Below are 27,289 nucleotides of genomic sequence, written 5' to 3' on the forward strand. Positions count from 1 at the left end.
GTGTTTGTGAACAGTGACCAATCAATCATAATGAAGTCCAATGTGCCTATAAAAACCCTATCTAATTATAAATGTGTTCATAACAATCAATTAAACAATATAATTAGCATTCACAGGTGAACATCCATAGCGTCTGCTGAACAATGCCCATTCATCCTGAAGAAAGGCAATCAATCAACTGATTTTTTCCTGTATGTTAGAGTCTTTATATATACCATGGCTTTGTGGCCCAAACTACATAGCATATGTTACTTTACTGCACATAAATTTCTAGTTATACTACTGAAATTTTGGGTCCCTGGTATCACCTACAGTTTCCTCACTGCAGAACATATATAATCTATATATTTTAATACTAACAACAGTTTCAACAAATTCTACACAGTCTCTTCTCATCTAGCGCAGTGCCTTCTCTTGCATGTGAGAGTTACTATATTTTCCTTTGTGGTCAAAACCTCATGCTTCTTTCTATTGCTTCACAGGTGCTGATAGTCATCAACTCAAACAGTTCTTCACTGGTGGAAATTTCTATTAGGCAGCTCTTTCTGCACTGGATCTGCAAGCACACAGCTGTGTTTTATAGGCTATGTGTGTGTAAAAAATTGATGCAATGTGGGGAAAAGATCGCATGAGGATGCTATAATTGTTTTACATTAATGCTAATTTCCCAAAAAATAACTAAATAGATACTAAAAAGATGAACATGAAGTACTATGTGTTGTCAATTTTTTTAATGTTTTTGCACACTCATTCCAAAAATATACCTGTATTTTTAAACAATTGGGAATTGTCACTGTTTCCTTCATATTTAATACTAAACAAGTTGACATGAAGTACTACTGTGAACTTGGTTTTCCAGTTACTTCTGCATAATAAGATGCCCAGTTCAAATATACAGTGACTACAGAATTCATTCTGAATCATAACATAAAATAAAATACTCTCTCTCAGAAACAATTAACTCAATAGGTACTCAAATACTTATAGATCTTTAATTACTAACCGAACGTTACCTTGTACTGCACTGATGAAATAACTTCACTGAAGAAAAGGATTCTGATGAACTTACCCATCACAGCTTGAATGGAAATTAGGTTTTCATGTGTGAATGGAAAAAGAGTCAATAACAAAACCAAAATTATTTATTGAAATTAATTTAATAAATTAAGTGTGAACAAAAATACTAAATACGAACAGAAACAACAGATGATTCAGGTGACTGCTTTGTCATAGAAATTTCAGTGATGTATTACCTGATTGGAGGTACCACATCTAAGGTATCTGAAACATAAAATGAAAACAACATTATGTTTCATTTAATACACAACATAGCGGTGACAAATAACTCTTCCTCTTAGTACTTACAGAATAACAATGTGTGATTTAAAAAATAAATAAATTTATTCTGAAAGAAAGTACATGCACCCTATGAGGGACTGTTTACACACCTCATTAAAAAAAAAAAAAAACACCAACAGGACAAATACAGTGAATGACAAATTAGTATGGGAACAATGTGAAGGAATTATAGGAATACTGAGACAAAAATAAATCTGGTACATAGCTACGAAAATTGTTTAGAAAGATAACAGAAAAAGAACTCTGCAATATGAGAAAAAGCTGATCTGTGATGGATAGTTACAAAAACTGCAACTGACTAACTGGCCCAAAACTAAAATGTCACTGCAAAATAAGGGATATCTACATGTACTTATTAGTTATGCCAATTTAATTTCACATGTATGTGATAGAAATCACCATTACTTCATTTGTTTCACAGAATGAAAGAAGGAAGGATTCTTGAGTTCTGTCACACATAAGAAATCTGAATTAATAAATAGAGTAAGCCTTCTATGCCAGTCCTGAGTGCAGGGCATGATTGTGATGAGTAATTATACAGAGGCAATGAGCTTGGAGTATATGGAGCGCAAATAAAAATAATAAGACAGATGGGAAAGATCAGGAAATAAGGAACACTGGGAACAATTCAGCAAACAAAGAACAGAAACATCAAGGATATTCTGCAGAGTCAAACGATCATTTGAGAATGCAGAATTACAAAATCTCCAGGATCGTTTCACAAAAAATAATAGCAGAGATTTCTTTCAAACTTTCAAAGACAAGCTCAAAGGATAGCAGCTCCCAAGCGTAAGCTTCAAAAATAAACAGGGCAAAATTGGATTGAACGATCAAGAAAATTGCAATGTATTGGCCAGATACTTCGAGAAGCTGCTTAACTGACCACCTCTATCCACCAAACTGGAATTTCTGGCTCCTCCTGAGAACCTAGAATATCATATGCCACCAACAAAAAAAGAAATAAAGGAAACCCTAAAAAGTCTCAAAAACAACAAGGCCAGCAGAGAAGACTCAATATAAGCAGAAATACTGAAATGGGAAGAATCGGAAATTGTACAAGGTCTACACCGAATCTTCCAACAAATATGGGAGACAGAAAAACTGCCACATGACTGGAAATAACACTGATCCACCCCCTCCATAAGAAAGGTGACAAACAAGATGTAAACATCTGTAAACATCTACAGAGGCATATTACTACCTCCAGTCACTTACAAAATCATCTAAGAGATACTGCCGAACAGAACAGAAGGAATCCTAGGTAAACAACTTGGAGAATACCAGGGTGGGTTTCGGAAAGGCCATCCTGTGCTGAAATCAATAATCCGACACAGAATGCTGAATGGCATAAATATAGTGGTTTTTTTCACTGACTTCAAAAAAGCCTTTGACTCGGTGGATAGAGAGACACTTGATAGGCCCATCAGAGAACTGGGGGTCAAAAACAAACAGGCAAACACTATCATAGAAACCATAAAAGGCACAACTTCCAAATTGAAGTTTATGGGAGAACTGTCCCAACCATTTGAAATCAAGACGGGTGTGCGAGGGCGATGGATTATCACCAATACTATTTAACTGTGTCCTGGCGAAGATTGTGAGAATTTGGGATTTCGAACTTTAAAATCAAAGGATTGGCCCAATCTGTCTAGGAAGAAAATTTAGAGGAATCAATGTCAACTGCTTGGCTTTTATTGATGATTTGCAATACTTTCAGGGAAGTTAGAAGTAGTGGCCATACAGGTCAACCTGCTAGAAAGAATCGCTGTCAAAGCAGGACTTAGGATCTCGAAAGAGAGGACCAAATTCATGAACAGTGACAAACATGGACCACAATTCCTTGAAACAGAGATTGGACGGATTGAGAGGGTAAAAAAATTCAAATACCTCAGTGAAGCCATACAAGGGAAAGGACAGAGGAAAGCTGCTGTGGAGGACCAGATCTCAAAAATGGAGAGCGCTGATGGATTAACTAAAAACATTTATAACAAAAAGTGCATCTCTTGAATAGCAAAATAAAGAACTACAATGCAGTGGTAGAAACAGAATATGCCTGTACGCCAGCAAATGCCTCTCAATAAATTACAAGTTGGAAAAGCTGGAGATACTAGAAAGAAGAATATTACTGAAAATCGTGGGTCCAACCCAGGTTGAAACTGCCTGGAAACTTAAGAGCAATATTGAAATCTACAAAAAAAAAAGTGGAGAAAATCTAGGAGATCACGAAAAAGTGGAGGTTATCATTTCTAGGACACCTGTACAGAATGGACAAAACCAGACTAACCAAAAGGATATTCAACTACCCGTGGAAAAAGAAGACAACAACAATATGGATTAAGGAAGCTCATAAAGATCTGTAAAGGTTCAACATTCAGGAAGTTCAGATGTTAAATTGGGGTACATTTTGGGCCATGATTCAAAAATTGGAAGGATTTCAAGTTGAAACAAATAAGAAGACTGGAAGAGCCTGGAGGGATGAACAGAAGCAACAGCACAGCGTCCATATGAAGGAGTGCTGGAGAAAGAGGAAACTTCAGACAAAGAAGAAATGAAATTGTAGTGTGATCCTAAATGGTTAATTCACAAAAAAATGCTTACCAGAAGCAAGGAAATATGTATTGAAATGTCTCAAAAGATCAGACTACAACATACAAAAGATCAACTAACATCAATTGAATTCCACTTTAAAGAGAACAACAAAAGAAACTGTTATAAAACATTCAAAAATAGTTTAAAGAAGTACACACCATCTAATTTACATTTTATGGATCCAAAAATATAGAAACTGTATATAACAGCATCAGGAACTGCAGAATGCTTGCGGACTATTTCAAAGAACTACACAACTGAGGGGGAACTGTCAAAACCTTTGGAAACAAAATCAGGAATAAGACTGGGAGATGGCTTATCAACATTATTTTACAAGAGATATTCACATGTACATATTAGTTATGCCAATTTAATTTCATATGTATGTGAAAGAAATGGCCATTACTTCATTGCAATGAAAGAAGGCAAGATTCTTAAGTTAAGTCACACATAAGAAGTGTGAATTAATAACGAGAGTAAGCCTACTCTGCCAGCCCCAAGTACAGGGCATAACTGTGATGAGTTAATTATAAAGAGCCAATGAGCTTGGAGTATATGGAATGCAAATAAAAATAATAAGAACATGAAAAATTTACCAGAAGCAAGGAAATATGCATTGAAACATCTCAGAAGATCAGACTACAACACACAAAAGATCAACTAACATTAATTGAATCACATTTTAGGCAGAACAACACAAGAAACTTTTATAAAACATTCAAAAATAGTTTAAAGAACACACCATCTAATTTACAGTTTATGGGCCCAAAAACATAGAAACTGCACATAATAATATCAACAACTGCAGAATACTTGCGGACTATTTCAAAGAATTTCACAATTAAGGGAGAACTGTCAAAACCTTTTGAAGCAGAATCAGGGATAAAACTGGGACATCGTTTATCAACAACATTTTTAAACTGCGCATTTGAATAGGTAGTGAGAGAATGGCAAAAATCCATCTGTGCGAAGGATGTTCAGCTACAAAGAAACTGAAATAAGATCACCAGAGATCATCTAGCTTTTGCAGATGACTTGGCATTAATTCACTCACTGGATAGTGCCAAAGAAACAATCACACAACTACAGAAATAAGGAGACAAAACAGGGCTAAAAATCATTTGAAAAAACATATTTCTACATCTACATCTGTACTCTGCAAACCACTGTGAAGTGCATGTCAGAGGGTATGTCCCACTGTACCAATTATTAGGGTTTCTTCCCATTCCATTCACATACGGAGTGCGAGAAGAATTATTGTTTGAATTCCTCTGTGTGTGCTGTAATTATTTTAATATTATTCTCTGATAACTATGTGTGTGACACATAGGAGTTTATAGTATATTCCTAAAGTCATCATTTAAAGCTGGTTCTTGAAACTCTATTATTACATTTTCTCGGGATAGTGTGCGTCTATCTTCAAGGGTCCGCCAGTTCAGTTTTTCAGTATTTCTGTGACACTTCCCCACAATTCAAATAAATCTGTGACCATTCGTGCTGCCCTACTCTGCTGACATTCGATATACTCCGTTAATCCTATTTGGTAAGGTTACCACAAACTTGAGCAATATTCTAGAACTGGTCGCATACGAGATTTCTAAGTGATCTCCTTTGTAGACTGGTTGTACTTCCCCAGTATTCTGCCAATAAACCAAGATCTACCATCTGCTTTACCAACAACTGAGCCAATGTGATCATTTCATTTGATAACACAACAAACTGTTATACCCAGTTATTTATATAAGTTGGCTGAGTCCAATAGTGACTCACTGATATTACATGATCTACCCATCTAATCTTCAGCATTCTTATGTAGCACCACTTTTCAGAAGCTTCTATTCTCTTCTTGTCTAAACTAGTTATCGTCCTTGTTTCACTTTCATACATGGCTACACTCCATACGAATACTTTCAAAAATGACTTCCTGATACTTAAATCTATACTTCATGTTAACAAATTTCTCTTCATCAAAACACTTTCCTTGCCATTGCCAGTCTACATTTTATATCCTATCTACTTCGACCATCATCAGTTATTTTGCCCCCCCCCCCCCCAATTAGCAAAACTCATTCACCACTTTAAATGTCCCACTTCCTAATCTAATTCCCTCAGCATCACCCGACTTAATTCGACTACATTCCATTATCCTCATTTTGCTTTTGTTGATGTACATTTTATACCCTCCTTTCAAGACACTGTCCATTCCGTTCAACTGCTCTTCCAAGTCCTTTGCTGTCTCTGACAGAATTACAATGTCATCGGCAAACATCAAAGTTTTTATCTCCTCTCCATGGATTTTAATTCCTACTACAAATTTTTCTTTTTTTTCCTTTACTGCTTGCCCAATATAAAGATTGAATAAGATCGGGGACAAGCTACAACCCTGTTCTAGTCCCTTCCCAACCACTGCTTCCCTTTCGTGCCCCTCAACTTACAACAGCCATCTGGCTATGTACAAACTGTAAATAGCCATTCGCTCCCTGTATTTGACCCCTGCCACTTTCAGAATTTGAAAGAGAGTATTCCACTCAATGTTGTCAAAAGCCTTCTCTAAGTCTACAAATGCTAGAAATGTAGGTTTGCCATTCCTTAGTCTATCTTCTAAGATAAGTCGTCACATGTTCCAACATTTCTACGGAATCCCAACTGATCTTGCCCAAGGTTGTCTTCTACCAGTTTTTCCATTTGACTGTAGAGAATTCATATTAGCATTTTGCAGCCGTGACTTATTAAACTAATAGTTCAGTAATTTTCACACCTGTCAACACCTGATTTCTTTGGGATTGGAATTATTATATTCTTCTTGAAATCTGAGGGTTTTACACCTGTCTCATACATCTTGCTCACCAGATGGTAGAGTTTTGTCAGGGCAGGCTCTGCCAAGGCTATTGGTAGTTCTAATGGAATGTTGCCTACTCCTGGGGCCTTGTTTTGACTTATGTCCTGTGTCAATTTCTTCACGCAGTATCATATCTCCCATTTTAACTTCACCTAAATTCTCTTCCATTTCCATAATATCACCCTCAAGTACATCACCCTTGTATAGGCCCTCTATATACTCCTTCTCTTCTTTGCTTTGAACTGGTCCTCCATATTCATACAAGTGGTTCTCTTTTCTCTAAAGGTCTCTTTAATTTTCCTGTAGGCAGTATCTATCTTACCCCTAGTGAGATAAGCCTCTACATCCTCACATATGTCCTCTAGCCATCCCTGCTTAGCCATTTTGCACTTCCAGTTAATCTCATTTTTGAGACGTTTGTATTCCTTTTTGCCTGCTTTATTTACTGAATTTTTGTATTTTCTCCTTTCATCAATTAAATTCAATATCTCCTCTGTTACCCAAGGATTTCTATTAGCCCTCGTCTTTTTACCTACATGATCCTCTGCTGCCTTTACTATTTCATCTTTCAAAGCTACCCAGTCTTCTTCTACTGTATTTATTTCCCCCGTTCTTGTCAATCATTCCCTAATGCTCTCCCTGAAACTATCTACAATCTCTGGTTCTGTCAGTTTATCCAGATCAAGTCTAATTACATTCCCACCTTTTCGCAGTTTCTTCAGTTTTAATCTAGAGTTCATAACCAACATATTTTGAAAAGAGTACACATATGCCCCTGGAAATGTCTTACAATTTAAACCCTGGTTCCTAAATCTCTGTCTTACCATTATATAATCTTTCAGTGGTATCTCCAGGCTTCTTCCATGTATATAACCTTCTTTCATGATTCTTGAACCAAGTGTTAGCTACGATTAAAATATGCTCTGTGCAAAATTCTACCAGGCAGCTTCCTCTTTCATTCCTTACCCCCATTCCATATTCACCTACTACGTTTCCTTATCTTCCTTTTCCTACCACCAAATTCCAGTCACCCATGACTATTAAATTTTCATCTCCCTTCACTATCTGAATAATTTCTTTTATCTCATCATACATTTCATCAATCTCTTCATCTGCGGAGCTAATTGGCATATAAACTTGTGCTACTGTGGTAGGCGTGGGCTTCGTAACTATCTTGGCCACAACAATGCATTCACTATGCTATGGTGTTTACACCCACATTCCTATTTTTTTATTCATTATTAAATCTACTCCTGCATTACCCATATTTGATTTTGTATTTATAACCCTGTATTCACCCGACAAGAAGTCTTGTTGCTCCTGCTACCAAAATTCACGAATTCCCTTTATATCTAACTTCAACCTATCCATTTCCCTTTTTAAATTTTCTAGCCTACCTACTCAATTAACGGATCTGACATTCCATGCTCTGATCTGTAGAACACCAGTTTTCTTTCTCCTGATAACAACGTCCTCCTGAGTAGTCCCTGCCCGGAGATCCGAATGGGAGACTATTTTACCTTCGGGATATTTTACCCCCTTGCTTTCAGCTGTTCGCAGTACCAGCACAGGAAGGCCGTTTTAGTTAACGTTATAAGGCCAGACTGTTGTCCCTGCAACTACTGAAAAGGCTGTTGCCCCTCTTCAGGAACCAACAGATACCCCTCCATTGTGGTTGCACCTACGTTATGGCTACCTGTATCACTGAGGCAAGTAAGTCTCCCCACAAGTGTCAAGGTCTGTAGTTCATGGGGGGATTCAAATAAATATATAAATAAATAAACAAACAAGAGTTACTTAGTGGCTAGCAAATGGCAGTGAAATAATATTTCACTTTATATAAAAGCCATAATAATCATACAGTCTGTAGTCTAACAGGGATTACATACTATGCATCACGTTTGGAGAATACAAAAAATGACACAAATGCAAGCAAAGAGAGCATGCCTCACCAAAAGAAGTGTGCTAGAATCAAACACAAGCTTTAATTTGAGGAAAAATTTATATGTTTAAACATCTAGAGCATAACATTGAAAGAAGGAACTGTAGAGTTTCAGATGCTGTGTTACAGAATTATGTTGAATATTAAGTGGGCAAGATAGGTCATGTGAGTAGCTTCCATGGTACCAGAAGGAGCCATAAAGAGCAAATACTGAAGTGGAAGAGTGACTGGAACATGTGCAACAAATAACTATGGACACTGGTGCTATGTTAAAATGAAGGGCATGGCAAAAAGAGAGAAATCTGTGGAGAATTGCATCAAACCAGTCAAAAGACTGATGAAAAAGCAAAAGAAGTTTCGCCAGAAGTTTCACTATGCACCTTTAGATGTTCCATGTTTTTTAGACAGTGTCTTTTACAAACATAAGTCTTTGGAGGGATGCCAGACATCTGAAGATGTCTAAGTAGGTTCAGGAAAAATATCCTGTGGAACATACAGACCAGCAGGACCATAGCCTGTCAGACCATTCACAGAAGTCAATGATGAAACTTTCAATATGTAATGTGATATGTTATGTGATATAAAGCAGACTGCATTCCTTGCAATTGCTAGCTGAAATGTGAATGAAGTTTTCATTCTAGAAGATGAAAGACATCTAGAAGAATGTCACGTTAGATTACTTCAGATTTGAGTCACATACCCAACATAACATAGACTAGTGAATAAAATGTGCAGAATATTAATGCAACAATTCCCAAAACAATGTGGATCGTGGAAATGAGTAAGATAGCCTTTGTATTGATACTTAATTATCAAACAATTGAGGTATATGGATGTCTGTTTCATTCTTTACCTTCATTGTCTTTCAGCCTCTGATAAATATATGTCTCAAATCATCACACACACCCATGTCAAATTAGGCTTGTTGTTGTTGAGGTCTTCAGTCCAAAGACTGCTTTGATGCAACTCTTCATGCTTCTCTATCCTGTGCAAGTCTCTTTATCTCCAATAACTACTGCAACCTACATCCTTCTGAATATGTTTAATGTATTCAAGCCTTGGTCTCCCTCTATGATTTCTACCCTCCGCACTTTCCTCCAATACTAAACTGATGATCCCTTGATGCCTCAGAACGTGTCCTACCAATGGATCCTTCTCCTAGTCAAGTTGTGCCACAAATTCATCTTCTCCCCAATTATATTCAGTATCTCCTCATTAGTTACACGATCTACCCGTTTAAACTTCAGCATTATTCTGTAGCACCACATTTCAAAAGCTTTCATTTCTTCTTGTCTAAACTGTTTTTCGTCCATGTGCCACTTCCATACATGGCTGCACTCCATACAAATACTTTCAGAAAAGACTTCCTGACACTTACATCTGTTCTCGATGTTAACAAATTTCTCTTCTTCAGCATTACCCGATTTAATTAGATTACATTTCATTATCATCATTTTGCTTTTGTTATTGTTCATCTTATATCCTGCTTTCAAGACACTGTCCATTCCGTTCAACCGCTCTTCCAAGTCCTTTGCTATCTCTGACAGAATTACAATGTCATCGGCAAACCTCAAAGTTTTCATTTCTTCTCCCTGGACTTTAGTAACTACACCAAATTTTTCTTTTGTTTCTTTATTGCTTGCTCAAAATTAGGTATATTCATGGAGAAAGAATCAGAAATGTAAATAGAAGACTTGTTGGCACAGAGAAACTGAAGTCTGGATGTGCTTATTTTTAAAATACATTGTTTCGTATTAATGTGGTATTAGACATTCTGTAAAGCACACAGAAATATCATGCTCAATTGTGTATCACAATTATAACCAAGAAACGAGCTCCTCATCCAGGGCTTGAACACTTATGGGATGTCAACTGTCCAATGCATCATCCTCTGACTCACAGTGCGATGCAGGTGCAATATGGAGGGGTATGTGGTCAGCACAGTTCACTCCTGGCCATTATCCTGATTTTCCAGATCATAGAACCACTACTATTCAGTCAAGTAGCTCCTCAATTGGCATCAATAGGCAGAATGCACACCATATCAGCCATCCCAATAAGGAAACTTTTTGGCAGTACCAGGGTCCTGAACATGGCAGCCATCTAAGCACACCTCTCAGCTATGGATGCTACCATGAATTCACAACCTCTTTAGTCACATGAAACCATTGAGATTATGCAAATAGAACATAATTAATTTATACATCATTAAATTTCAATTATCTGGATTTTCTCTGCAAGTTTTTCAAGGGAGTTGTGAGTTAAATCTTATTTTTGATAGCATTTTATTTTCTAAATTTTACTTTATTTATTTATTTGGGATTTTGCAGCTATCAGAAGTAATTCGCTCTCTTAAGCAGCACTGGAAAATGCAACAGCAGCAAGTGAGACACTGTTTCCCACACTGGGTAGGTAACAGGTGAAACATATGGTGCAATAGTGAATCACTGGATTGAGAAGATGTACTTGAGCCATGAGAATGAATCTTCCTTGGTGGTCAATATGCAGGGGAACCACATACATTCATGTGTGAAATTCAGAATTTGTTAAATATTAGCTACCAATGTCCACTTTTGGCATAACAAATACTTGTGGACACTTACATGTCATCATAGCTTTAATACAGCAATACTATTAAACTACTAAAACTGCAGTAAACCAGTTAAAACAGTAAACAAATGTATATTGTTATACTGCCAACAACATATGAATAGCTATGAAGTTTTATGAAGTATGTAAGTGGTTTCATCTGCGCACCAAGCACGCCGGTCAGCGACTGGAGCAAGTCAGGGTCTGCCCTTCTGTGAGAGTCAGTTTTATCATGCTCTTGAGTTCAATTAATTTTTTTGAGATGAAACGTTTCAGACAATTTAATTGTGACTGTTTTACAGTGTTCACTAATAAATGCACTCTAATGGGATCCAGGGACATACTGCAACTGGATTAACTAACAGCATTTCACTTACAGTGATAGGTTGCCTGGTTACATCTTCTAAGGAATCCATTGTGCTACAAGAAGTGCTTCGAGGGATAACATAAACAAGAGAATCACAGAAAACAAGTAGAAAGAAATCCAACACACACCAATTCACAGAGGTAATAATGGAAAGATTTAACTTGCTCAGTCTCCACTGGGAAGGTATGACCAGTTATATTGTGGATCAACTACAGCAGTTTCTACAGACTCGTAGCTAAGCAGAGAAACTTTTACAGAGGTTTGGAAGCACAGGGGGATCTTGCAAAGTTTTATTCAGACAGTTGCTCACAAGAGTTAAAAGTACTCAGCTGAATGATGTTCTTTCACTATAAATTGTGTGTGAAAAACAAAGATTAACCTGGCAATCATCACAATATTGCAGAGGAGACATGCGAGCTAAAATCATTTTCTGTTCATGTTCTGTTTAACTGAACTGGAATTTCTTGGTTATAGCAGAAAACCAATTTTCTGTTACCCAGATACAGCAATAATAAGCTAATAAGTAGTTTAGCCACACAACTCACTTTCTGATGTTGTTGTGTTGTTATAGTGATAGTTCTCATTGCACAACAAAAAATTGAAACGTCATTAATTTGTTATGTTGTTGTTGTGGTCTTCAGTCCTGAGACTGGTTTGATGCAGCTCTCCATGCTATCTATCCTGTGCAAGCTTCTTCATCTCCCAGTACCTACTGCAGCCTACATCCTTCTGAATCTGGTTAGTGTATTCATCTCTTGGTCTCCCTCTACGATTTTTACCCTCCACCCTGCTCTCCAGTACTAAATTGGTGATCCATTGATGCTTCAGAACATGTCCTACCAACCGATCCCTTCTTCTAGTCAAGTTGTGCCACAAACTCCTCTTCTCCCCAATTCTGTTCAATACCTCCTCATTAGTTATGTGATCTACCCATCTAATCTTCAGCATTCTTCTGTAGCACCACATTTTGAAAGCTTCTATTCTCTTCTTGTCTAAACTATTTATCGTCCACGTTTCACTTCCATACATGGCTACACTCCATACAAATACTTTCAGAAACAACTTCCTGACACTTAAATCTATACTTGATGTTAACAAATTTCTGTTCTTCAGAAACGCTTTCCTTGCCATTGCCAGTCTACACTTATATCCTCTCTACTTCGACCATCATCAGCTATTTTGCTCCCCAAATAGCAAAACTCCTTTACTACTTTAAGTGTCTCATTTCCTAATCTAATTCCCTCAGCATCACCCGACTTAATTCGACTACATTCCATTATCCTCATTTTGCTTTTGTTGATGTACATTTTATACTCTCCTTTCAAGACACTGTCCATTCCATTCAACTGCTCTTCCAAGTCCTTTGCTGTCTCTGACAGAATTACAAAGTCATCGGTGAACCTCAAAGTTTTTATTTCTTCTCCATGGATTTTAATACCTACTCCGAATTTTTCTTTTGTTTCCTTTACTTTTTGCTCAATATACAGATTGAATAACATCGGGGACAGTCTACAACCCTGTCTCACTCCCTTCCCAACCAGTGCTTCCCTTTCATGTCCCTCGACTCTTATAACTTCCATCTGCTTTCTGTACAAATTGTAAATAGCCTTTCGCTCCCTGTATTTGACCCCTGCCACCTTCAGAATTTGAAAGAGAGTATTCCAGTCACCATTGTCAGAAGCTTTCTCTAAGTCTACAAATGCTAGAAACGTAGGTTTGCCTTTCCTTTATATATATGTTATTTACGAAGGAAACTGGGGTAATAACTTATTCACCATAACTCCAAAGTCAATTGCAAACATTTTGAAAGTATACTGACAAATGTGTACACTGAGATAAGATTCAGAATTTCTTAAGAATTATGTCTATAGTTTTTTCACTGCATTACTGGAGTTGGCAAGAAAATAACAGTGAAAGCACTTGTTTACCTTACTGTGATGGAAAAAATTTTTACAAATGTTAATGGTATTTCTGGTGGGAGAGGAGCATTTACTTACCAGCTGCTGCAACTAGGATAGCTTGAGCTATGCTGCCACAGACACACAAATAGAAAAATAAATTATTGAATCTTTGGCTTTCAGACTACTTGGTTTCCCTTTCTCTTTTCTTTCTATTTTGGAAATTCTTGATTCCCTGAAGAAATACAGACATTAAGAAAAAGGACAAGGTGATACATGCAGGAGGTCAATGAGATAAAAGTTGCTCCAAGCCCTTGATCAGATGCGTTTTTACATTTTTAAATGGGGGAAAAGCTATGCAAATTTTACAACTGGATCATAACAACACATCCATAGTTACAAAATAAAAATATCAGTATTATCCATGAGTCTCAGCCTAGAACAATATACATCAGAAACAAAGATAAGAGTTAAATTATTCAACAGCCTACCTAGTGATTTAAAGGGCAGTGTTATAAAAATACCTTTAAATGTGACATTACATTAGTTTTACTCAATAAAAGAATTCTTGGAAAAAAAAATCATGACAGCTTTTGTGAACTGAATCTGTAATAATTTCTACCATTTAAATTGTGCTGTGTGCTACTTGTAATTTATGACTGTAATTTGTAAACTGAAATTTGTCTTTGTTCTCTCTTTCTCTCAATTTCAACTTGTTATATATTCAATACACTATTTATGTATGTAATGGATCAGACTGGACCAATAAATGATGATGATGATGGTGATTGACAGTTGGGTCATTCCACGTCAAAGGGACCAATATTAGAAAGTGTCCCCACTTTACCATCTCCAAATGTAATTAAATTTGGTCTGAAGGTTCTATATGGTCTTTGATGGTGATATACCAAATTTCAGACCAGTATCTTGAGTGATTGAATTCTTAGAGGACTTTAAAGAGAGGTTACTCACCTCTGCACCATGTACAAAGGTGCAAATGTGCCAACTTTGTTAGGCATTTTTAAAAGTTCTAGCAAACATTTGGTAATTTGCTTTAGTATACATAGACAACTTTTTATGCTGAATCACACCATGGCAAAAATTAGGGATTTAGCCGTACCTAAATATAGGTACAAGCCTCTAAAGTGGCTAAAAAATTTGTCACGCTATTCTGACCAACCACTGCTACTTTTCGTATGAGTCAATCACGCCGAAACTTCAGAGGGCTATTCCTACCTATGATGTCTACATATCAATCAAATTTAATCAGCACTGGATGCCCAGATGAAAAGATATGCATCTGCAAAGTTGGCCAAAATCTTCTACTTGCAAATTTTAGGGTATTTTTGGGGGGCAATGTCTCAACTGAGTCTTCTTCAATCCTCTTTTTTTTTCTTGTCACAGCTGGATAGAGCATCCTTCAAGCTTTCAAAACTATATTGTTTAATTTATCAATCTTGCATATTGGTGAGTAAGAATACCTATCAAAAGTAGCAAAAATTGATTACTGATATATGCAAAAATTAATACTATCTGAAGTTGTAAATCAAAAAATGTGTAATTGTAGTGTCTTCTAACAGAATAAGATTTTCCTGTGGTTTAGGGAAAGTAACTATGCTAATAAGAAGTATTTTTACATTATTTTACAGTGTAGAATATAAATATAATAAAACCTCAGAAAGTGCCCTGTAGATTATAAAATCTAGGAGACCATAACGGAATGCTATGTTGCTTTAGAAGGGGTTCACCTTACAACGCATTGTCACCCGGTTTCCATTGGTATTTTAAAGCAGCAATAGTTTTTTACAGCTCTATCCTCTCAGCAGTGATATACATTGCTGAATCACCACTTTCAATTGCTGCTTCCATTATTGGCAATTTTAACAGTTCCAGTCTTTTGTGCAGTGTAATCTTTGATGCTGACACTGTATAGTCTTAGTGTTGAGTACTGAGTGTTTGAATAATAAGTAATCATTGTTGTAGCTGAAGGTAAGCACTAAAACAATATGTTTTGATGGTCCAGTTTGTACATTTTATGTAAAACAACACTGAATATTGTCTGAAGTCATTGCCATTCTATCATGGCAGAAGGGAACTACAATCAGTCAAGGAAATGTCACCAATTGACAAGCAGCTTCTTCAGTGTAGGTCTGAGCTTGGTTTTACTGAAGATGCCCAAACTTGTTCAAACCAGAATGCCTTGTTGACAACAAAAATTTCAATTTATGCAGAATTTCTGCAGCCTATTTGGTAAATAAAAACATATAACCAAGAAGGCTTGAACATCAGTTGACACTGCAATGTCTGATAGGTTGAAGTTACTGACTAATGAAGTTTTTAAACCTGGTCAGAAAATTTGTACCAACAAACGCAGACATGAAATGCCCAAAAAGAATCATCCCGCCAGGATAAGCAAGAATCACCATCCACTGAAGACATGGATGTTGTTGATGCTTGCTTTACTGCTAACACTTCATTATCATCACTTGGAGGATCACTAACAAAGCTTCAACAGATCAGTGAAAGGGATTCAATGGGATACATAAAGTGCAAATGTCTGAAAGCCCAAGGCAGGATTACTAAGGTAATTGCCACAGCTGCTGGTGTGAGCCAAGTAGTTATTGCTCAGATACAAGTGGAAGAGTGCCATAAATGTAAAGGTATGGACATCTTAACTGAACAACTTAAGATTAAACTTCAGACTTCAAGCAGTAGCAGTGAAGTTCAAATTTTGACCCTGGTCCCAAATAGCTGCACTACTGAAAAAATGGGTAAAGAATTTGCTGTTTCAACTAAGATGGCGAAAAAGGCTAGGAATCTAAAGATGCAAGATGGGATTTTGGCAACACCTGCACACCAATAAGGGGAAAAAACTCATAGATGAAATAAAACAAAATTTCCTCATTTTCTTTGAAGATGATGAGTTTTCTCATTTATGGATTCTGTTGCAGCAAGAATAAATAGAGAAAGATTCAGAAGGATAAACACCTACTCCTTTGTAGCCTTAAAGAAATGCTCATTGCTTATTGTAAGCAATATGGAAATGAACTAAGCTTCTCAAAATTTTGTGATCTCAGGCCGAAATGGTGTATTACAGCTTGTGCTTCTGGATCACATTCAGTATGTATATGTGCAATTCAGCAAAGTGTCAAATTAATGTTGGCTTCAGCAACATCCACTCAAGATGACTATAAGGAATTAATGAAAAAAAAAAAAAAAAAAAAAAAAAACGGTATGCAATTTGGAATCAAAAAATGGTATGCTCCAACATTGTGAGGAATGTCCAGGAAAAATGTGACTAGAGGCTTTACTTGGAGAGACTATGACCATGAAGAAACAATGCAATACAAGCAATGGGTCCATGCTGGCAGACACACATTGGAGAATTGCCAGAGAAGTGTTGAAGATTTCATGGAGGCACTGATTTTTAAAATTACCAGTTTACGAAGGCATCACTTTGTGTCAGAACACCAAAATTTATATCTTATGCAGCTAAAAAGAAATCTAGAAGAAAATGAATTAATTATATTAACAGAGTTTGCTGAGAATTATTCATTTGTCATTCAGGATACTGTGCAAGGATTCCATTAGGAGAATAGTCAGGCTACATTTCATCCACATCATGTCTCTTTCAATGGCAAAGAATGTCAGAGTATAAGCATTCGTATGATCAGCGACTGTTCTGTCATAATACCAAATTGCTGTCCATGACTTTCAAATAAAGTTTGTAGCATATTAAAAAGACAAAGACTGAAAACATTAAGAATATTTATTACTTTAGTGTTGATTCAGCTGCTCAGTATAAGAACTTCAAAACTTTCATCAATTTATGCCTGCACGAAAAGGATCTTGGCATCACTGCAAAATGGAATTTTTTTGGAACAAGCCATGGTAAATTGCCTTGTGATGACACTGGGGGAACAGCAAAAGGACTTGCGGCCTGTGCTAGTCTACAGAGGGCCTTAGATAACAAAATATTGACTCCATATGATTCATTCAAATTCTGTGACAATAGTATTCCAGGCGTAAAGCTTTTTATGTACCAAAAGAAGAAATTGAAAAATTCCACCCAGATCAAGAAACAAGTTTTACCATGGGACAAACAGTATCTGGAACAAGAGAAAAACAATTAATTGTAATCAGCTCAGAGTAAGCAGAGTTTCCAATGATGCTACAGCATTCATAGTTGATGCCTTCAAAGCAGATGAAGAAATTCCAGCAGTCTCAATTCCAAGTTTATAAGCAGGACAGTATGTTACTTGTATGTATGGCAATTTTTGGTGGATTGGACAAGTGTGAAGTTTCACATGAACAGCAAGACATCCTTATCAGCTTTATGCACCCACACGGTCACGCACGTTCCTTCCACTAGCTGTCTACTAAAGATACCTGCTGAATTCCTGAGCAACATATCTTCATGACTTCAGAAGCCCCATCATCATCATCAAAATCATCATCATCATCAGCAGCAGCATAACCAAGAAGACAATACAGTTATCCACAATCTGTCATTGACAAAATTGTAGAAGGGCTTAAACAAAAATGGAACTGACTCTTCAGTATTTTTGTTCTGCAAATTGCTGTGTTTTGTACTATACTTGTTTTCACTTCATGTGTTAAATTAATATCTGAAACTGACTTATACACCTGAATAAAAATAATTAAATATGGGACTTAATAAGCAAAATATTTAACTTTTCAAGCTTCTCAAACTGCTAAAATAATAACTTTTGAAACGTTTTCTTACTCGTCAAACTGAAAGATCCAGGAATTAACCAATATTTCTTTGAAAGCTTAAAGCATGCTTTTTCCAGCTGTAGAAAGAAAAAAGGGATTGAAGAAGACACAATTGAGATATTCCCCCCCCCCCAAAAAAAAAAAAAAAAAAAAAAAAAAAAAAAAAAAAAAAAAAAAACTCAAAAATTTGCAAGTAGAAAATTTTGGCCAACTTTGCAGGTGCATATCTTTTAGTCTGGACATCCAATGTTAGTTAAATTTGGTTGATATATAGACATAATAGATATGAATAACCCTCTGAAGTTTTGGTGTGATTAGCAGTGGTCGGTCAGACCATGGCTCTCAGAATGGTTTGACAGATTTTTTTTAGCCATTTCAGAGGCTTGTATCTATATTTAGATACAGCAAAATCCCTAATTTTTGCCATGGTGTCATTCAGTATAAAAAGCTGTCTGTATATATTACAGCAAATGACCAGATGCTTGCTAGAACTTTTAAAAAAACCTAGCAAAGTTGGCACATTTGCACCTTCGCACAAGATGCGGAGGTGAGTAGCCTCCCTTTAAAATCCCCTAAGAATTCAACCACTGAAGATACTGAACTGAAATTTGGTATGTAGCCACCAAAGACCGTATAGAACCTCCACGCCAAATTTCATTAGATTTGGAGATGGTCGAGTGGGGATCCCTGGTTCCCTTGACGTGGAATGACCCAGCTGAGTATGATAAGGAGGATGTCAGATTGGCATTTTCACACAGGCAACAGCTGTGCAGTTCCGTAATGCTCACCAGTGAATTCATTTTGCAGCATCTTTAATAGGCTTACCTCTTTCCTAAGCAATTTCTCAGTTAGCTTTATGCATTTCGTAAAAGAAACTAACTGAACAGAGAAACAAAGAAAATGATAGCAAACCACAACACAATAATTATGCTACAGACCACAACTGTTATGTCCAGCTGACGGGTGACTGGCAGCCAGGGTAGCAAAACAATATGAAAACTATGCTCAGGGCAGAATGTTAAACCAAACTCAAGATCTGACTAGTTGTTGCTATGGCAGCTGACCTGTGCATAAATAGCTGTCAGCTGCTTTGTTATTCTGATCCAGATGTACAAACATTCAACATGAGCAATTTAGGTGTTGTCACCTATTTGTCAGACATGGATGAACTACTGAATTAATAAATTAAGGACAGTAGCTTTAATAACTTGTATCACATGAGAAAGATGTTTCAATGAAATTATGGGATGTTAGATTGGACACCAAACCTCAAATTTGTGGTCAGCAAGTACAACAGCCACTTTATGGACGAACTGTAAAGATACGCTTAAATGCAACACTACTATTGGGTTGTCATGTTATAGAATGAACAGTCAAAACAAGAGAAAATCATGTTTACGATGCTGCCTCATGTGAAATAATGCAGTTATCACGTTTCCTTTGCCATCAAAACTGTTTCTTGAAAATTGAGAGAAAACGTTTTGGAACCTTCATTTTAGTAGTTTTCCATGGAACTGAGTAGCACCCACAAATTTAGGAATAGTAGCAGTTTGTGTTCTCAACGTTCTTCCCAAGTAAGCACTCCCACCAAGTTTCTCTATTTCTGTAAACAACTTCGAAACTGTAAATTACTGTAGCTATTACTACATCACATTTGGAAACTATGTTTCTTATTAAGCCCCGCCCCCCTCTACTCAGAAACAGACGTGGTTAGTCCAAATTCTTCAGCTCCGAAATCATTAAATGCGAAGCACAGAACATAAAATATACAGAGCAGAAGAAGCAGTTGCAAACTGTTTCAAATCACTATAACGTTTTAATTTTACCATCTGCTGCTGGAGGCCGACATGTGAGGTATCGGTCATAGAATTTACTGCCCTCCACCGGCCGCTCACAATTTGCTGCACCGTTGTAGTGAATCATCGCATAATCATCACAGTTCGTTACTCCGTCACCGTTGCAGTCCTGTAATATTTATAAACAAACACCTTACACTATACGTATCCTTACACATACACTTTACACATACACAACAATACGTCACTCCTTCGATCTTCACAACATACTATCTTTGGTGTGCTAAAAATAAATCCAAGCAATTAGACAAGCGACAGTCACAAATTATCAGCATGTGTACCTATATTAATTTAACTGTTGTGATATCAAGGCTTCATAAATGCTATTTTCGCTCATAACAACGAAACACGGGTAAGTAAATACTCAAATACGTCACGTGAATATTGGCTTTTATGCACATCTTGTATATTTCGACAGTTGGTAGCGGTCTACCAGTTTTGCGAAAAAAATTATAAAACTTATGGGAAAATGTGGGTACCTATATATGATATTTAAATATGCGTATTTGATGATCTCATAGCTAAAAATTAATTCTTTTGCTTTGGTGTGTACTTCATTAAAAATATGAATTGTTATTCTTTGGTGGCACGATCTAAGACGTAGAACGAAATTAAAAACATTGAAATTCGCTTTTTATGCGGCTGTCGAAGGAGACGAAGAGCAGATGCTTATTTGGCGTGGGTTTTCAGGTGTCATTCGCTGCACTTACCCTACTTGGTATAGCCCACTGTGACGTTGGCTATGCTAGTAGCTGTACGTGGTAAAGGGTACTTTACCCTTTCTTCCAGTATCAGTCGCGTACAGAGTGCTGGAAGAATGGGTACTGAAATACCTCTGCGTGTGCTGTAATTAGTCTGATCTTGTCTTCAGGGTTTTTATGGTGGCAATACGTAGGGGGTGAAGTAAATTCCTAAATTTTACACTGAATCCTGGTTCTTGAAACTCTGTGAATAGCCTTTCGCGCGATAATTATCACGCTCCAAGCGTCTGCTAATGCAATCTTTCACTTTCCTGACGCTCTACTGTGACCATTCGTGCCGCCCTCCTTTGTATACGTTAGATATCCCTGTAGGCCCATCTGTTATGGGGTCTACCTTACGGAAGAACCTTGGGTCCCTCACATGCGAAAATATTCGGATCTGGGACTCACAAGCGATTTGTAAACATCAAATATTACACCCGAAAATCAGGAGGGTAATGGAAAAGGCTTACATCTCGTTACATTAAACAGCTTATTTATAGATGTTGACTACAATATGAATGATTCATGTATGGATCATCGGGTTAAACTTTAACCCGGACGGAAGGAAAGTTAGCAACGATAACTGGGAGTTGATACTCCTCTTGCGAATCATGTACGATCTGGCCACAATTGATCTCTTTATGATCCTTTTTTTATCTCTTCCCGAGCGGGTATTCGAAAACGAAATGGGGTGAAACATAACATTAATTATTTTGTTATCTTTTTGGCAATGTATTGGATATAACCAGTTGTCGAATTTTTTGTCATGTATTTATTTGTACGTTTGCGTATTTTGAGATTTATTTATGAAATTATGGACTAATATAAGTGATTAATTTATGAATCCTCATGTGCTTGTAAATGACTCATCATGTGTGAAGATATAGTAACTGACAATGGCTGTGCATTTATGTTGCATGTAGCTAATTGTTTCCTTTTTATTTTTTTATGACAGTATGTTTGTTTTACGTATGATTCTGGCGATTATTTTATACAATTTCCTTTAGTATAGTTAGAGAAAGTCAATAAATAATAATATCGAACATCCTACAATGATTTTATCATCTTGTTTATAGATGTCGGTATATTATACAGGGTGAAGCGAAATTCGCGCACTCGGGCTTCGCTGCGCGACTCCTTACATGCCAGCGATAAAAAAAATGTCTTTCACAAAATTTCATCTGGCGAATACATCCGGCAGAAAATGGGCGTTAAAGAGCGGCAATCTGGCAACACTGTAACCACATGTATGATAACGACCTCTGTCAGCACAGGTCAGCAGGAGGTCGTGGGTTCGACCCTGTTTTTTGTTTGCTAATTTTATTGCAACATTTCACACTGTAATATACACCGTATCTTAGGTCACATGTATCCTAAATTTACAACATTTTGTAATGCCTGACATAACAAATATGTAATTAGACAAATAAGAAATAGACAGTTGAAACAACTGACCTGTCATAGGACAGAATAACTACAAAAACAATATCAGTTTCGCGATGCTAAAGATGGTAGCACAGTACAATAACACAACATCTACTTATCCTTTATACTACATGTAATATGAGCGCTCAGATGTCGCACATTAGCAATCAGTGACAGTAATAATGTTCAAATTAATGACTGCCTGACCTTCACAACAGAATACTTTGTTCTCAGAACAACAGATGCTCAAAGCGACCTCCCTGTGCGTCCAAACGCTGTGAAACCCGCTGGACCACACAGCTCTTGACCCTTCACAGAAAATCTGCATCCACAGTAAAAAGAGCAGCACGAACTCGTAAATTACTAGCAATTTTTCCATATTCGTTGGTGGAGTAGAGTACACGTGCTCCTTCAGGTGTCCCCACAGGAAGAAATCCAGGGGATTTAGGTCAGGTGAACGTGGTGGCCATACAACTAGACCTCCACGCCCAATCCATTTCCCTGGAAATGTTCTATCGAAATATTGCCGCACATTAATTCCAGAGTGTGGCAGCGTACCATGATGTTGGAACCATATCCTCTGCCAAACATGTAGTGGGACATCTTCCAGTGCATCAGGCAGATAGTTTGAGAGGAATTCATGATACCTTCGTGCAGTCAACGAGTCAGGCAATACGTAGGAGCCCAAACAACTGTCGTCCAATACTCCGGCCCAGATCTTGATACCAATGCGAACTTGATATCCACGATCGCAGGTGATGTACAGGTTAACCTCACACTAATGGTGGGCATTGTGCGTATTGAAGACGCCGTCAAGAGTGAATGCTGCTTCATCTGGCCATATTATGGTGTTCACTAAGTCGCCATTGGCTTTCTGTTCTTGCTGGGACCATTCACAGTATTTGCAAAGCACATTGTTAGTCCTACTGGTGATGTGAAGCCCTAACGAAGTGTAATGCACGTGAACAAGGCAAGAACAATACTTGGTACTAATTTATGGTACCACTGGAGAAGGATACAAAGAAAACAGGTTTCGTATCTAGTAACTGAAGTGGTGCGAATAAATTCATGCCCAAAACGTGGAAAGGGCTGCTTTAAAAGCTGACCAATCTTCTATTTCTACGTTTGTAGTATGTAAGTGCAAATGTTTTCTAGAGGACCCGCTGCAGTCGTTGTTGACGATTAAGATACCAGGTACCGTACCACCTGGACTACATTTACCAATTTAAAAACTTATGCCTCAAACCTGGATTGAACCATTGACCTCCTGCACAGTAAGCCAAAACGCTATCGACTGCACCAACTGTACAACCCAAGTAACATGTACTGACAGAGGTAGTTACCACACATGAGGTTACAGTGTTGCCAGATTGCCACTCTTTAACGTCCTTTTTCTGCTGGATGTACTCAGCAGACGAAATGTTGTGAGAGACATTTTTTTTATCGCTGGCATGTAAGTAGTCGCGCTTTGGAGCCCGAATGCGCGAATTTCTCTTCACCCTGTGTAGAGGAGAAATGAGTTGAAAGAAAACTGGACCCTAATGGCATCTCTGTCTTACTGATCATTATTCCAAGTGACAGGGATAGTGAAAAAAATGGGCAGAAATCATCCACACAACTGCGATATGCCATACATCTCAGTGAATCGCAGATCACTTCATCTCTGTCAGACACAGCTTTAGCTGAAGAAGAATCTTATGTTCAGAACAGTTTTAGTGAAAATAACTACACTGAAAAGTTTGTAGAAATTTTATCAGATGAACTTATTGGATCCAAAGTTTCAGAAGTAAGTGATCCAGCAGCCAGTTCACAGACATAGTAACAAGCTAGGAGTCAGTCTGCAGAAAGTATATACAGCTATGCAAGAATACTCAATCTTGTTGCAACCCAGGTTCACAAAGTAACAAAAGGCGATTAGATTTACCACAGCAGGCAAATTAAATCAAACGAAACAGTACAAAGACAAAAACTGGAAATGCCGTTTGGAGTAAACCAACCCTAAATAACTCTGAACAGCAAAAGAAGTTAATTGGTTACAATGATATTCCTGTATTTATATAAGAACTTGAAAACCCATTTCAGATTTTTAGTGCCATACTCTAGAAATGATTCGTGTGATTATCAATGTAAGTATATTAGCACAGGCCATGATTTGTTAGCATACTTAACAGAAGTAGCCTAAAGTAAAATTAGGATATAGTGTAGCTGTAGTAATCCATATGTTACTACTCCTTAACTGCTATGACTGCGGTGCACACTATGCAGTTTGGGTTAGCACAGCATTTGGCTGCTCCAGACCCACACCAGAGGTCACCAATCATGGTGTGACACCTCCAGGCCCCTCTTTCCGATTGGACACTCTGGGCACATGCGATCGATAGGAGCCCCCTTGTTCATGTCAGATTACCAAACGATAACCGATATTACTGAAAAACAAATTTACTTCGAAAAAAATCGAAAGATGATGGCTGACTACAATACGTACTTGCTTATTAGCTTAGCACAGTGCACAGTTCTGCACCGACTGCACCGAGCGAATAGCGGCGTAAAAGTAAACTTGACCGATCGACTTAAATAAACTGACTTGACGACTGGGAATTCCCCTGTATTTGCCTGCGTTGTAGTGACTTTGTTTTGATTGTAGTTGTTACTGACTGTGCTCTAAGGTATTCTTTGATTAAATCATCGATCGCCTGTTTTGTTTCGTGTTATCGACTATTTTCGGTGTGAAATTAATTCTGCTTTGTAATGTAAAATGTCGAAACGGTCGTATCCTAGTGGATCTGCAAAAAGGAAAAGAGCTGTACGTCAGAAGGAAGTAACTGAAAAGTAACCAAATTAAGAGCATATTGTACTACTGCTACCGCAGCAACTTCTGTAAGTAGTCATCACATGACGAGTCGTGTCAATCACAAATTGCGGGAATTTCTGGATGTTCATGTTCTACACCAGTTTCAGAGTTCTACCAATTTAGGAAAAGAGATTGAATGAGAAAGCGACTGCTTCTATGATGAAAGTGCAACAACTTCGGTCTCTTCACCAACACCGACAACTGCGTCAGCTGAATAACAGTTTTCCAACCCAAAGCAAATATCGCACGATTCCCCTGATTATTTTCATGAAAATTTTACAGAAAGTAATCGCGAAATTTTGATTCGTAAGGGATGTGTATATTTTCAAAATAAAGATTCTGACTTTTCTGAGGCATCCAGAATCTACAAAGATTAGTAACTAGGTATTTCAACACAGCATTATTTATTCGGAAATTAAAGAACAATGAAAGCGTCGAAAGAACATTCTTGTTGTACTCGCCTTCCAAAAATTCTGTATTTTTTTGATACTGATTATTTATCCCTTCCGATGCAGATCTATGCCCTTAGAGTAGATGTAATGATTGGAAGCACATTAATCACGTAATTTTAACACATGAAAACAGCCCAGCACATAACGTCGCTAGGCAATGAAAACCTCGTAACTCCATCTGACAATGAAATCCACGTAACTCCATTACCAAATGTAGACAATTATGCCACATAGCCTGTTGAAACCTTCCTTCTTCGAGTTGCACGGTGTCGCCATCTAGCGGCAATAATGAAAAACTCACATCTCCAGCGATATGTAGTTTGTGCTGTAAACCTCGCATCTCCGGTAATCGCCATTGTTAGTGTGCAGGGTGGACACATGCTCCGAGATTAAAACGTTTTGATGTGATAGTAACCTTTTTGACTGACAGACCCAACACTGCTTTATTGCTACAGGTCCGTGTTAGTATTTCTAGGTATTTATGTATTGTATTTTAATATACAGAATTAATAATGACCTTGTTAAATACAATGTAGACTTACGAGTTTTTCATCGCGCGTAAAGCAGACTGCACTCGGTACATAAGAGGTTCTAATTTTACAACTGAACAGTATCCTATACATTCTACAGTAACTACTTTGTTTTCAGCTATGGGTAAAAAGAGTAAATTCACTCTTCACCTTGTGAAACGAGCCGACAAGCGATCATATCATATAAAGTCACCGGAAGAAGTTCTAGTCAGGTTCCTCCTTGTCCTGCACCAAAGGAAAGAGTAGACCTACAAAATCAGGGTAAACCGTCGTTCACATTGTTGTAACTTCAAGAAAAATCCTTGTTTGGAAGTTGAGGTGATTAAATTATTTAAATATTATTGATGACATTATTGTTTACACTACAGATAATGCAGAAAAAGAAGCCAATACAGAGGCGAATCCCACTTCTGAGTTTGAAGGTCTTTTCGAACGCAGCAGCGAGGATGATATCTCCAGGGGCATGACCATAGCAGTAACAGCAGCACGGAAGACGAGAATGACGATGTGGGAGTAAAAAGTACTAAGCAGCGCCGTAAAAGGAAAAGCAATCAATCACCTCAAAGTTTGCAGAAAGAAAAACGTACGAGGAGACAGGATTATTTAGGAATGCAAGAAGACGAATTTGGAAAAAAAAGACCAACAATGAGCAGAAGTAGGAGGGAAATGAAACCACGATGTACTTGTAAACATTCTTCCTTGAATCGGAACAGGAATTGCAAGGATATTACAGAAGAGCAGAGAAAGCTAATATTTAATCATTTCTGGCAGGATATGTCTTGGGGTGAAAGAAAATTTTTTGTTAGAAGCCATGTCTACTCCGTTCCAGTTAAAAGACGCAGAAATAATTCAGAATTTAATAAATCTCATCGTTCTCTATATTTCTGAATACTTTGTGCTTAGGCGAATGGAGTGTCAGAACATGGGCATCTAGTGCATCAGGAAGAACGCTTGCAGAAGGGCCTCAAATGCAGGGGAGACCAACGAAAGTGTCAGGTGGACGACAATCAGCATCAGATTTTACTGCAGAGTTGCCGAAAATGGAATCGCATTACTGCCGTCGTTCTTTCACAAAACTCTACTTGGAACCTAACTGGCAGAGTAAATCGGAA

The 27,289-nt window shown here is 37.4% G+C and overlaps 1 protein-coding gene across 1 annotated transcript in view; it reads right to left on the reverse strand.

Annotated features, from left to right (window-relative positions):
* Positions 1-1,124: 1,124 nt before the first annotated feature.
* LOC126161608 (uncharacterized) overlaps positions 1,125-27,289 on the reverse strand; it is a 164,828-nt gene continuing 138,663 nt past the window's right edge. The window contains exons 4-5 of the mRNA XM_049917558.1: positions 20,147-20,285; positions 1,125-1,281 (exon numbers count right to left, since the gene is read on the reverse strand). Coding sequence (XP_049773515.1) covers positions 1,250-1,281; positions 20,147-20,285 — 171 coding nt within the window. The 3' untranslated portion in view covers positions 1,125-1,249. The remainder of the gene's footprint in view (positions 1,282-20,146; positions 20,286-27,289) is intronic.

Source organism: Schistocerca cancellata, chromosome 2 (genome assembly GCF_023864275.1).
Source record: "Schistocerca cancellata isolate TAMUIC-IGC-003103 chromosome 2, iqSchCanc2.1, whole genome shotgun sequence".
Lineage (NCBI taxonomy): Eukaryota > Metazoa > Arthropoda > Insecta > Orthoptera > Acrididae > Schistocerca > Schistocerca cancellata.